Consider the following 12,326-nt stretch of genomic DNA (forward strand, 5'->3'; position numbering starts at 1 on the left):
CCTACTCAGGACAGATTTGCGGTTCCAGGATCAGACTCGAGAGTCATCTCAGGACCCATATGTAAATCCATGGTAGAGATCATCCTCGAATCGAGGGATTGCCAATCCATCAATCAGTCAGACCAGTGTTGGTGATTGTCCTGAGGAAGAGTCACAGGAAATTCAATACATCCCCTAATGGTCCTAATGCTCCATGTATGTGGCACAGAGAGTCTGTTTTGGTCCATTGGCTGGGAAAGCATGGCGGCATAGTGGGGTAGGGCTGATAGAATGTAGATTTTGCAAGCACCACTCACAAGAACTTTACCTGCATAAAACATACTTAGTTGGTGAATTTCGCCCTTAATGCATGTGCATCTATTAGATAGTTAGCATTCACGTTTTATCTCACATCTGTACAGGATTTCTTAATCAAGGGGTGTATTACATAGAGTCTGGATGACTAACAGGTGTTGGATGTACAGCTAAGGAATGTTTTGTTAGTCTGTTTAAGGAGGATTTTAGGAATCTGATTATATTTTGTAGTATGAAAGGAAGATGAGTTGTCCTTTAAGACTTGCTGCATTGAAATGTATGGGTGAATATAGAGTATGTAGTAAGGCTCCACTTTGGACTTTTTACTCACTGACTTATAGGTGCTGAAGTATGAATCTTTATCACCCTTCCCCTGTGAGACTATTCCTGGAAGTACTTATTCTCATATGACTTATTTTGCTGAACTGCAACTTGACTTTAGCAAGACAAAACTTGTTTAGAAAGCATATGTTCTAGATTCTGAAAATGTTTTTACAGCAAAATAACAGTCTCAGGACTGCGTTTTCAAACACTGGGTGTAACTTCCTTGATTGTTGACCTTTAAACACATATGATTAACCACTATCAAAACCACATTTCAGTTTTAAATTGTACTGCGAAGAAATGAGTCACTCCTTCTCACTAGGATATGTGGCTAATCTTAGGCCTTTTACAAGTACTTTTGGGAAAAAATGGAAGATACTATTTAAAAGCAGGTTTGAAGTATACGCAACTGAACATTGTGAATGTTAGCCTTTTTCCTTGATACTGGAAAGAATTTTTTTTGTATTCAGAAATAGTATATTCTTTACTTGAAAAGGAGAACCAAATGGAATTTAGATTAAAAAAAAAACTGATGTGGCACTCTACACACTTTCAGTATTGTAATATTGTTAGAGTAAGTTTTCAGCTAAGATACAGAACAAAAAATACAACTCACCTCTCTTCTTTCAAAATGTTTTAATTTTGAGCTATTTAACTCTTGTTCTAAATGCAGGGAGCTCTGGTGGAATATGTGAAAAGAGCAAACTCTATTCTGATGGTAAAAAGAAGTCCTTAAATACTGGAATCATCACTGTTCAGAACTATGGCTCTCACGTCCCTCCTAAGGTTTCTCACATCACTTTTGCTCATGAGGTTGGACATAACTTTGGTTCTCCTGTAAGTATTAAGTGTTGCTCCATTACACATTTTGTTTTGGGAGGCATAACTTGTTAATGATGAAAACATTTTGTAACTTAAACCTTTTACTATTATGTGTATGCTAATAAAAACAATTCATCTAGGTATGCATGCAAAAGAAAAGCAAGGACTTTGCAGATAAGCAATATGTGTTAAGATCTTTATGAATGTTCTACAAAAGGAAGAACTTGGTGCAACAGGACTTTTGTGAATATTCTTAATTTCTCATTTAGCTACTTACAGCAACTACTGGCTTAGCCTATCTTATACTGCACTTATTCATGACTGCTCTTCTGTAAAAAGTGTGGGTTATTCTCTCCTAAAGTCTTCCCACTTCCTTTGAAGGACAAAGCTTACTCATCTCTCTTCAAAAGTGTGTACGTGTGCATCTGTGTTTTGGTGAGAAGTAAATATTAGTTCTTATTTTATGCAGAGTGAGGGCAAGGGTCCCAGCTCATGAGGCAAAACTTTGGTTATGTCCTCTCACTCAACAATGGGGATAAAACTGGCTTTCCTTTGTACCCTTTGCATTTTTTATACCTTTAAAGATTTTTAATTTATTTTGAGAAGCAACTGTCTGAGTTACACTTGTAATAGGATTTTGAAGCAGTTGTCTTCACGTGCTATGTTCAAGGCTTTTGTCTGTGACAGGCTGAAAAATTTGAGATTTTATTTTTGTCTTTTATTTGTGGGTGAGTGGTTGTGAAAAGTGGAGAATATTTCCTCTTTTACATGTCACTTTTAAAGTTTTACATTTTAGAAAACTAGAAAATGAACCACTAAGCTAACTTCTACCATATTGGCAGGAACAAGAATCCAGAATGTTAACAGTATGCATTGATTTGAAGAAGTAGGAAATCTGTCAGAGTGAAAATCTCTTTGGACCAATTGAAACATCATTTTTGAACTTGCCTATGAAACTCATGTTTGATCTTGGATAGTCAGTGGATATACTTGTCAGAAAATTTGCTACTTTTTGTAGTAATACCATTTTAAAAGTGCACATTTATATACTTATGTTGGAAGGGATGGGTCATATTCTGAGAAAATCAATTGTCAAAAGTGGTAGTACAGTATTGGTATTAAACGGTTTCTTACTCTTGTCAAATATTTTTTAAAAGCTTTTGCCATTTATCATAATCTTTGAAACGTCTATATTGTAAAGTATTCCATGAATGTTACCAGGTGGTGTTATAAATTATCAGTTCTCCATAGTGTGGATAGAAATGGACTTCCCCCACAAATCATATCGTATTTAAGTCCACATTTTCCCTACAGTGTGAATGTGAACTATCTGAAATGTTTCCACAGGTCCTCCCATTAGTGTCCTACAGAACACTTGGTAGTATTCAGAAATCTCAGAATCCTCTGCTTTTGGGAGATACCAGGAACTGTGGACAGGTACCCAGAGGGCACTGTAACTGAAATAGTCTAAAACAGTGCTAGTGTGTAAAACTGCTGTGATTCTTTATACTAGTCAATGTGGCTAAGCATGGACACATCAAACCATTTGTGCTTAAGCCAGTTTTATTTAACCATTTCAAGTGAACAGTCAAGTTCTCTAGTGTAAACATGATATGGTTGCTCTCACAGAAGTTAACTTTGTCAGTGCTCCAAAACTTTTGGGATATAACCTAAAAGCAGTAAAAGAAAGGAGCGTGTGTGTTGTGTTGCTGTAACCAGCACACACGCAGGTTGATAAGCCACCATTAACATTTAAGATGGAGATGTTGTGGACTTTCCATTTCATCCTTTGCTTCTGATATTCTTCACCTTTTTGAAATAGGCAAGTGGGGTACACTTTTTAAAAAGGCAACAATTTTGTACGAGCTTTTGTTTCTCACCCTATTACCCCACACAGGTCTGTTATACACATAGGTAGAAAGATAGCAAATTAACCGATAGAAACTGATCTGCTTGAAATAGTTTACAATGTTCTGTTTTGCAGCATGATTCTGGAACGGAATGCACTCCAGGAGAGTCCAAAAACTTGGGGCAGAAAGAAAATGGCAATTATATCATGTATGCAAGAGCTACATCTGGGGACAAACTTAACAACAATAAATTCTCCCTCTGTAGCGTTCGAAATATCAGCCAAGTTCTTGAGAAAAAAAGAAATAATTGTTTTGTTGGTATGTATTTTTGTCATCCTTATAAAATGCTAAAGAGTTAACTGAGCTCTGATCTAACTTTTCTTTTGCACAAGAAGTTCCCATTGTTATTAGTGGAAGTTCTGAATACAAAATGAGAACAAAATATGTAGTAGAAATCAACAAACTGGATGCTGAAGAGTATTGTTCAAGTTTCCCTATAAAATCCTAATCTGCAACACACCTACACTTCCAATACTAATTGGCAATGTCTACTCAAGATGCAATCATGCTTAACTATGTCATATGATAATTTAACTACAAGTTACCATGCATGTCTTTGATATTCTGTAGTGTTACAAAAATATACTGACATTTTTCAGAGTCTGGCCAGCCCATCTGTGGTAATGGAATGGTAGAAGAGGGAGAGCAGTGTGATTGTGGATACAGTGACCAGTGTAAAGATGAATGCTGTTATGATGCAAATCAACCAGAAGATAAGAAATGCAAGTTAAAACCAGACAAACTTTGCAGGTATTGTATATTTCAGTTATATTATGCTTATTGAATTGTTCAGACTTATGGATAGGCTAGCAAGCTTTATTTTAGAAATATCTTCTATGAGGTATACTTTTTGACACTTGAAGTCTAATCTCACTTATATTGTTAGAATGTCCCTAATTTTACTAGTAACAATTAATTAATGGGAATTTCACTAACTATATTATGTTATTTTTTTAACTCAGCACTAATTTTAACTTTTACTTAGTCAGCAACTATGAGACTACCTTATTCTTAGTTTTTTGGAAAAATGCATCATTTAAAACTTTCTAATTAACTACATTAAGTACATCTTAGGGTCCAGGATAGATAGGAACAAGTTGTGTTTAAAAATGTTGGTTGGTTGTAGTTATCCCTTGAGCTAAATTCAACCAGCTAACACACTTAAACGTTACTGTCCTTGTCCCTACTCAGGGCAAAATCATATTTATCACATTAGTTATATCCTGCAAGGTAACACATTCATTTGTAGACATGGTCTTAAAAGAAATCCAAATTTATTAGTCCCTTTACTTGCTTATCTGATCTATCTTGGATGTTTTGCAGAAAAATTGAGCAGGGACACTCAGTATATCTTGTGCTTCTGAAAAGGGTCAGGTTGACAGCTCTTAAGACTGAAGGTCTCTCTCTAGCTAGAGGAAGGTGCAAATGTGCAGTGTCAGGACATACTGTTCCATGCAGCTTTGTTACCGTGGATTAAACCAGGTATGGTTAGGACAAATTCTGCTGATAAATTTAGTCTTACTGTTAATTCAGTCATTGACTCCTTTACTAAAACTGCCATGGAATGTTTAGTTTTTGTCAAATGTTCAGAATTTTATACTATGAACATCTGCCCGCTAGTACCTGGACTGAGGCCATACTTTAGGTGACTGTATTGTCATTGGCTGATTTCAGTACGTATATGTACCCTGGTAAAAATTCTCTGGTGGTCTTGAGCTAAGAAAGGCTGTGGAAACTGTAATAAATCCCTTGTCGTTCCCTTGGTCTGTTATTCTTAATGTTAAGTAATATCAGAGATTTGCAAGGGGGAGGGCGGGAGAATCAATTGGATCCCTACCCTTTTTTCTTTTTCTGACTGTTGCTGTTGGGGAGAGAATAAAGAATGCAAGCAGATCAAAACCTTGACAAATCTATAAGGCTATCTACGGGCTTGTGTCTGGCAAGCTGGGGTGTAAATCTATCCTACACTAGCCTGCTGCGCACTAACTCTGTGGATTCTGCTGCCGGACACTTTTATCTTCCCAGTTTCAAAACAGGGTAGATTGAAGTGCGTTTCAGAATTTTTAGCATGAGGGAGCAGGGTCCACACAGACACTTACTGCAGGGTAGATTTATACCCCTGTTTGCAATGCAATAAATGTTCCTGTAGACAAGACCTAATTTAAGAGCAGCATGAGCTTTTCTTGGCTCATAGCTATATAAGGCTGCTTTGTTCTCTAACCCCATTGCATGTGATATCTTTTTTTCATCCTCACTGCTGCCAGAGTGTCTATGAATACATTAAACTTTAATGGCTTGCCAGACACCAGTGTTGAACTTCTGTTGAAGTGGCATTGATCAAAAAATCAAGAACTGGCACTAGAAGACAATTCAACTCGTGAAGCCTACATGATAGCAAAAATGGCTATAGTATCGTGTTCATCAATACAACTAGCATGCATAAGATAGCAATGTGACGGTAATGAGCCCAAACAAACCCTGTTTACAGCAGTAGACTTCCTTGGACCACTTGCTGCAAGTAATTACAAATGGCAAGATATATTGAAAAGTCTGTATTTATGAGAGAACTTTCAGGTAGAGGCTGGTATTGACTAAATATCTACCACATTTATTCAGAATTTGGTCATTTTCATAGTGTGCCATATGCAATACATTTCCTAGAAGGAAGGTGACTCAAGGATACAATTTGGTATCAAATAGGTTTTTCTGGCACTTGGGTTTTACATATCAAACTTCATCTGTGTTACCTTGTTTCTAGGCAATGCAACACATATGGCATGATATGAAACTGACCAAAAATATAGATACTTCCAGTAAATATATAAACTTTGCTTTAGTAGCTTAGGCCTTTATATAATCTCCTAAGCTATGTGCAACTTTTACCCATTTAAAATCTCAAAGAATATTTTACTTGGAGGATGTGAATGTGTCCCTCGAGAGAACCAAAAAATGAAATTGCCTAGCTTGGATTAATCCTCAAAAATGAGGGAAAATGGTAAAAGTAATCTGAAATTATATAAATTCATTGTTTCAGTAATGTTCTGTAACATTGGTAAATTACTGTTAGTGATGAAGGGTATGATGTGTCAGATTCTTTACTGTTTTGGGGTTCACTCCTCAGTGTGAAAGGACTTCATCTTTAATTTTAAACTTCCTCGGGGTAGTGAGTTTAACTTGGGCAATGTTATCTGAACCTAAAATTTCACTTTTATGAACTTTTTATGAAGTTGCATCTGAAGAAGTGAGGTGTTTTATCCACAAAAGCTTATGCCTAAATAAATCTGTTAGTCTTTAAGGTGCCACCGGACTCTCTGTTTTTGTGGATACAGACTAACATAGCTACCCCCTGATATTTGACTTTTACGAAGGTGTTCAGATGTAAACATGCATGCAAAAGTAATTTTTCTAGTGTAAGCAACGTAAATGGTGTTGATTTTCATAATTTAATCATTAAAGTTGAGACCAAGAAGACTGCTGGATGCAGAATACCAAATGTTTGTTACCCACAAAAAATCATTTTTCAGTTTAAATTTTGTTGGCACAAATTGGAAATAACAAAACTAACAATATTTTTGCATGCAGTTGTAGTTTTAAGTGGTATTCCAGTTAAATGTGCATATTTCTTAGCAAGTTCTACTTTATTCTATCTCCTTTAATCAATAAATCTTAAATTTAGAAGACTTGAACAATATTGCTATTCAGGGTACGTTAGAAACACCAGAAAAAAATCTGCATTTTTCTGAATACATATTTTCTGGTTTTTTCTTTGTAGCCCCAGTCAAGGCCCCTGCTGTACTCCACAATGTAGCTTCAAACTCAAGACTGATAAGTGTCGGAATGATTCTGACTGTGCAAGAGAAGGAATGTGTAATGGTTTCACTGCTCTCTGTCCAGCATCTGATCCCAAGCCAAACTTCACAGATTGCAACAGACACACACAAGTTTGCATTAAAGGGGTGAGCTTAATGTTCAGAACTGTTGTACTAACCGTATATCGCAGAGCACAATTTTTGAAGCAATATGGCTTTATCACTTATTGAGGATAGTATAAGAGTATTGCCTTATTTTTCAGAAAACCCAGTGTGTTCTTAAAGAAGAAAAAGTAGTGGGAAGACCAATCTTCCCCATAGTTACCTTATTTTGAAACAGCTACTCTTTTAAACACTGCTTTTGGTAATATTCTCTTTTGCAGTGCTTGAGTTACTGGAGGCCAGGCCCCTCATGCTTTGAACTACCCTATTTCTCGCCTATTCCATGGTGCTGGGGGAGTGGAGTGTTTTGGCCCCCTTACTTCTCCCAACAGTTCCCTACAAAATGCTCTGCCTGGCCAAAGTGTATTCATGGCAAGCCAGGCAGAGCAAAGGAGCATTTGCTGACTGCGCACTTGCCAGGAATGTATACAGCCAGCCAGAGCAAGGGGGAGCATTAGCATATTGGAATCCTGCTAGTAGTTTGCACAACAATCCATTGCCCAAAGGGAGTGTCTGTTTCATGCCAGCCTAGAAATGTGCCCACCACATCTAGTAAGGCAGGGAGAATCATAAAATTCCCCTGTGTGTGTATGTGCGTGTGTGCACAACTGCCCAGCACCAGCAGGGAACATCCCCAAATTTAGGTTAAGACCTGCTTCCTCTTCTAAATGCTCCTAATAGAGTACTCTGAGCATTCGAGGACAGAAGAGTTAACAGAACTGTTGGCCTTTAAAGTTTCATACTAACTGGGCAGCTCAGAGGGGTTATAGAACAGTCCTTTGAGCCAGGGTGATGGATTCTGCCTAAAAGTGAGAGGGCCTTGGCCCCCAGCATTCTGGTGCTCCTGCTTTGAGCATGACCCAGCTAGTATCCGTTTAAGTCCCACTTTGTGCAGAAATTTGGGAAAGTTTGGGAGGTGTATTGCAAAAATCTGTCCCTAGAAAGGTTTTGTTTTTATTTTGGGTGAATGTAACCAATATCTGTGTAAAAATATTTTATATATATAGAGAGAGAGAGAGAGAGAGAGAGAGAGAGAGAGAAAGAGGGAGGGGGGGAGAGGGAGGGAGGGGGAGGGAGGGACGGACGGACGTGAATGCTTGCTGGGGCAAGGGAAGAACTGTGAGGAGAGTAGGGGTGAAAGGTTTGGGGCTGCATTGAGGAGAGGGAAATAAATGTGAATGAGTGGTAGGGCAGGGGAGAGGATTGGAGGGTTCAGGGGAGGGACACTAGGAAAGGGACATGAGGAAGAACGGGGGCCGAGTGCCTCTTAGCCCCACATTCTCCCCTTATTTCGTGTGCCTTGATCTGGACAGTCGAGACAGTCGTCTTGCCCCCTTATGTGAGCTGGGATCTGCAAGACTCTGGCCCCTCAAGGGTGACTGAGCCCTATGCTTTGCCCCATTGCATGTGTGCCAGGATCTGGCGGACCTCTGCCCCTCTGTGGTGGTCTCACCCCCCCGACCTCTTGGCATCTTCCCAGTTTGGGGGTGGGGGCTTGCTTTTCTGGGAGGGTCTGAGCTCATCTCCCTACCCCTCATGTATACCAGGATCTAGGGGTCCCCTGTGGGTCTTTCCCTACTCCCTCTCATGTGAGCCAGGTTCTGGGGAGGCTAGCCTTTCTGGGGATGTCTAAGCCCCACTCCCATACCTTCTCATGTGATCTGGTGGGGTCTCTCCCTCTTATGCGTGTCTGAGCCCTGCTCTGTGCCTCCTCCATGTGAGCCAAGATCAGGGAAGCACTTCCTTTCTGGATGGGGAGCTTAGAGCAGGCATGCTTGGCGCATACACCAAGAACACACTGCTGAGACTGGGTGAGGAGCTTGAAACTCTGCAGCACTGGGGAGGGGAAAAGAAACACCCACTGACATGAATAGAGAGGTTCACAGGTTTCAGAGCCATTCTGTCAGGCTGAATTCCTCTCCAGAGTATTCTTTCAGCTGACAACATCTCATTGAGATGAATGGGCCACTTAACACCTCTCTGAGGCCTTGTCTACACTACGAGAGTAGTTCGATTTTACTTAAATCGAATTTTTGGAATCGATATTGCAAAGTCGAACGTGTGTGTCCACACTAAGGACAGTAATTCGACTTTGTGAGTCCACACTAACGGGGAAAGCGTCGACATTGGAAGCGGTGCACTGAGGGCAGCTATCCCACAGTTCCCGGAGTCCCCGCCGCCCATTGGAATTCTGGGTGGAGCCGCAAATGCCTTCTGGGTAAAAAAAAAAAGGGGCCAGGGTGCTTTTGGGTAACTGTCGTCATCCGTCCATCACTCCCGCCCTCCCTCCCTCCCTGAAAGCGCCGGCGGGAAATCATTTCGCGCACTTTTCCAGTCATTGACAGCGCGGACGCCACAGCACTGTGAGCATGGAGCCCGCTGCAACCATCGCTGCAGTTGTGGCCGCTCTCAACGCCTCGCAGCTTATCATACAGGTTGCCCTGAGGCAGATGCAGAAAAGTCAGGCGAGGAGGCTACGTCAACGCGGTGATGGCCTGAAGTCTGAGAGTAGCACAGACCTCTCAGAAAGCAGGGGACCCAGCGCCGAGGACATCACGGTGGCAATGGGTCATGTTGATGCTGTGAAACGGCGATTCTGGGCCCGGGAAACAAGCACTGAGTGGTGGGACCGCATAGTGCTGCAGGTCTGGGATGAATCACAGTGGCTGCGAAACTTCCGCATGCGGAAGGGAACTTTCCTTGAACTTTGTGAGTTGCTGTCCCCTGCCCTGAAGCGCAATGACACCCGGATGCGAGCAGCCCTGACAGTCCAGAAGCGAGTGGCCATAGCCCTCTGGAAGCTTGCAACGCCAGACAGCTACCGGTCAGTCGCGAACCAGTTTGGGGTGGGCAAATCTACCGTGGGGGTTGTTGTGATGCAAGTAGCCAAGGCAATCGTTGATGTACTGCTGCCAAAGGTAGTGACCCTGGGAAACTTGGAGGCGATCATAGATGGCTTCGCAGCGATGGGATTCCCAAACTGCGGTGGGGCCATAGATGGAACTCACATCCCTATCCTGGCACCGGAACACCAGGCCAGCCAGTACATTAACAGAAAGGGCTACTTTTCCATGGTGCTGCAAGCACTGGTGGACCACAGGGGACGTTTTACCAACATCTACGTGGGATGGCCGGGCAAGGTTCATGACGCTCGTGTTTTCAGGAACTCTGGTCTGTTTAGACGGCTGCAGCAAGGTATTTACTTCCCGGACCACAAAATAACTGTTGGGGATGTGGAGATGCCTATAGTCATCCTCGGGGACCCAGCCTACCCGCTAATGCCCTGGCTCATGAAGCCCTATACAGGTGCCCTGGACACTGAAAAAGAACTCTTCAACTACCGGCTGAGCAAGTGCAGAATGGTGGTGGAGTGTGCTTTTGGACGTCTCAAGGGGAGATGGAGAAGCTTGCTGACTCGCTGTGATCTCAGCGAAACCAATATCCCCATTGTTATAGCAGCTTGCTGTGTGCTCCACAGTCTCTGTGAGAGCAAGGGGGAGACCTTTATGGCGGGGTGGGAGGTTGAGGAAAATAGCCTGGCTGCTGATTACTCACAGCCAGACAGCCGGGCGATTAGAAGAGACCAGCGGGAAGCGCTGTGCATCCGGGAGGCTTTGAAAGCAAAGTTCCTGAGTGAGCAGGGTAACCTGTGACTTTCTAATTTTGTGTACAGAGAAGCCTTCACCCCACTTCCAACACACGTTTCAAAATAAAAATAGTTCTACTTTGTTAAAGCACACCGTTTTCTTTAATACTGTTTTCGCGGGAATTTTTTAAAACTGGGACGCAGACTGTGGTGCGGAGCGGGTGTAGTGTAGTCGCGCGAATGCAGCTTCTAAACTCAAGGACTGACAGGCTCCGCTGCGGTGGGATGGTTGTTTCAACGGAGCCTGTCACCCCTCCTGATAGGGACTGTGTGTATGGGGGGTCTATGTGACTTTGTGGCAGGGGGAGGACGGTTACAGATCCCCTGCTGTGTGGCTCTGTGATCCTGCCTAAGGACCGCCGCTTAAGATCTCTAACTGCCCTCCCCTGCCACAAAGTCACAGAGCAACCCACCCCCCACCACATAACATGAAAACAACCTCCCAGACTAACCAGGGTAAGTAGTCACTGCATCACTGCACTATGTATGTGCCCTGCTGCTGTGCCTGCCCCCGACTATGTACCCTGCCAAAGGTGACTGTCCTGTCCAATTACCAACCCCCTTTCCCCCCCTCCTCCAAAAGAACATGATGGAAACAGTAGTTAACAGAAACATATTTTTTATTATCAACTACACATGGAACTGGGAAGTGAAACTTGGACGGGGGCTTGTGTCAGGCGGGAAGGAAAGAACTTGTCAAACTTTGGGGAATGAGAGCCTTCTGCTGCTCGAGCTCTCTGCAGGGGTGGAGTGAGAGTTAGCAGGGACTCTGCCGCCTCTCCTTCTGTGCACTTTGGGTGAGGGGAGTATGGGACTTGGTGGCGGGGGAGGGCGGTTAGAGATGGACTGCAGCGGGGCTCTGTCCTCCTGCCTCCGTTCCTGCAGAACATCCACAAGGCGCCGGAGCGTGTCCGTTTGCTCCCTCAGTAGTCCAAGCAGGGTTTGAGTCGCCTGCTGGTCTTCCTGACGCCACCTCTCCTCCCGATCCATGTTGGCTTGGTGCATTCGGGTCAAGTTCTCCCGCCACTGGGTCTGCTGTGCTGCCTGGGCTCTGGAGCAGGCTATAAGCTCTGAGAACATGTCCTCCCGTGTCCTCTTCTTCTTATGCCTAATCCTCCCTAGCCTCTGGGAGTGTGATGACAGGCTAGGTTGTGAGACAGTCGCAGATGGGGCTGTGGGAATGGGAAAAAGGGAGTGAATTCCTCAGAAAGATAAATGTAGTTGTGAACAAAGAACATAGTCTTTCTCTGTGAACAGGACCATGCACAGCACCTATCACATGCGCACTCAGCACAAGGTCGAATTCTTGGCCTTCGCATTCAGTGTCTGGGGTTTTGCAGAGCACATTTGAGAACCGTG

The 12,326-nt window shown here is 42.7% G+C and overlaps 1 protein-coding gene across 1 annotated transcript in view; it reads left to right on the forward strand.

Annotated features, from left to right (window-relative positions):
* Positions 1-12,326, forward strand: part of ADAM10 (ADAM metallopeptidase domain 10) — a 112,369-nt gene that overhangs the window by 81,742 nt on the left and 18,301 nt on the right. The window contains exons 9-12 of the mRNA XM_034783194.1: positions 1,292-1,455; positions 3,425-3,608; positions 3,950-4,100; positions 7,123-7,306. Coding sequence (XP_034639085.1) covers positions 1,292-1,455; positions 3,425-3,608; positions 3,950-4,100; positions 7,123-7,306 — 683 coding nt within the window. The remainder of the gene's footprint in view (positions 1-1,291; positions 1,456-3,424; positions 3,609-3,949; positions 4,101-7,122; positions 7,307-12,326) is intronic.

The sequence above is a fragment of the Trachemys scripta genome, chromosome 10 (genome assembly GCF_013100865.1).
Source record: "Trachemys scripta elegans isolate TJP31775 chromosome 10, CAS_Tse_1.0, whole genome shotgun sequence".
NCBI classification, from domain to species: domain Eukaryota; kingdom Metazoa; phylum Chordata; order Testudines; family Emydidae; genus Trachemys; species Trachemys scripta.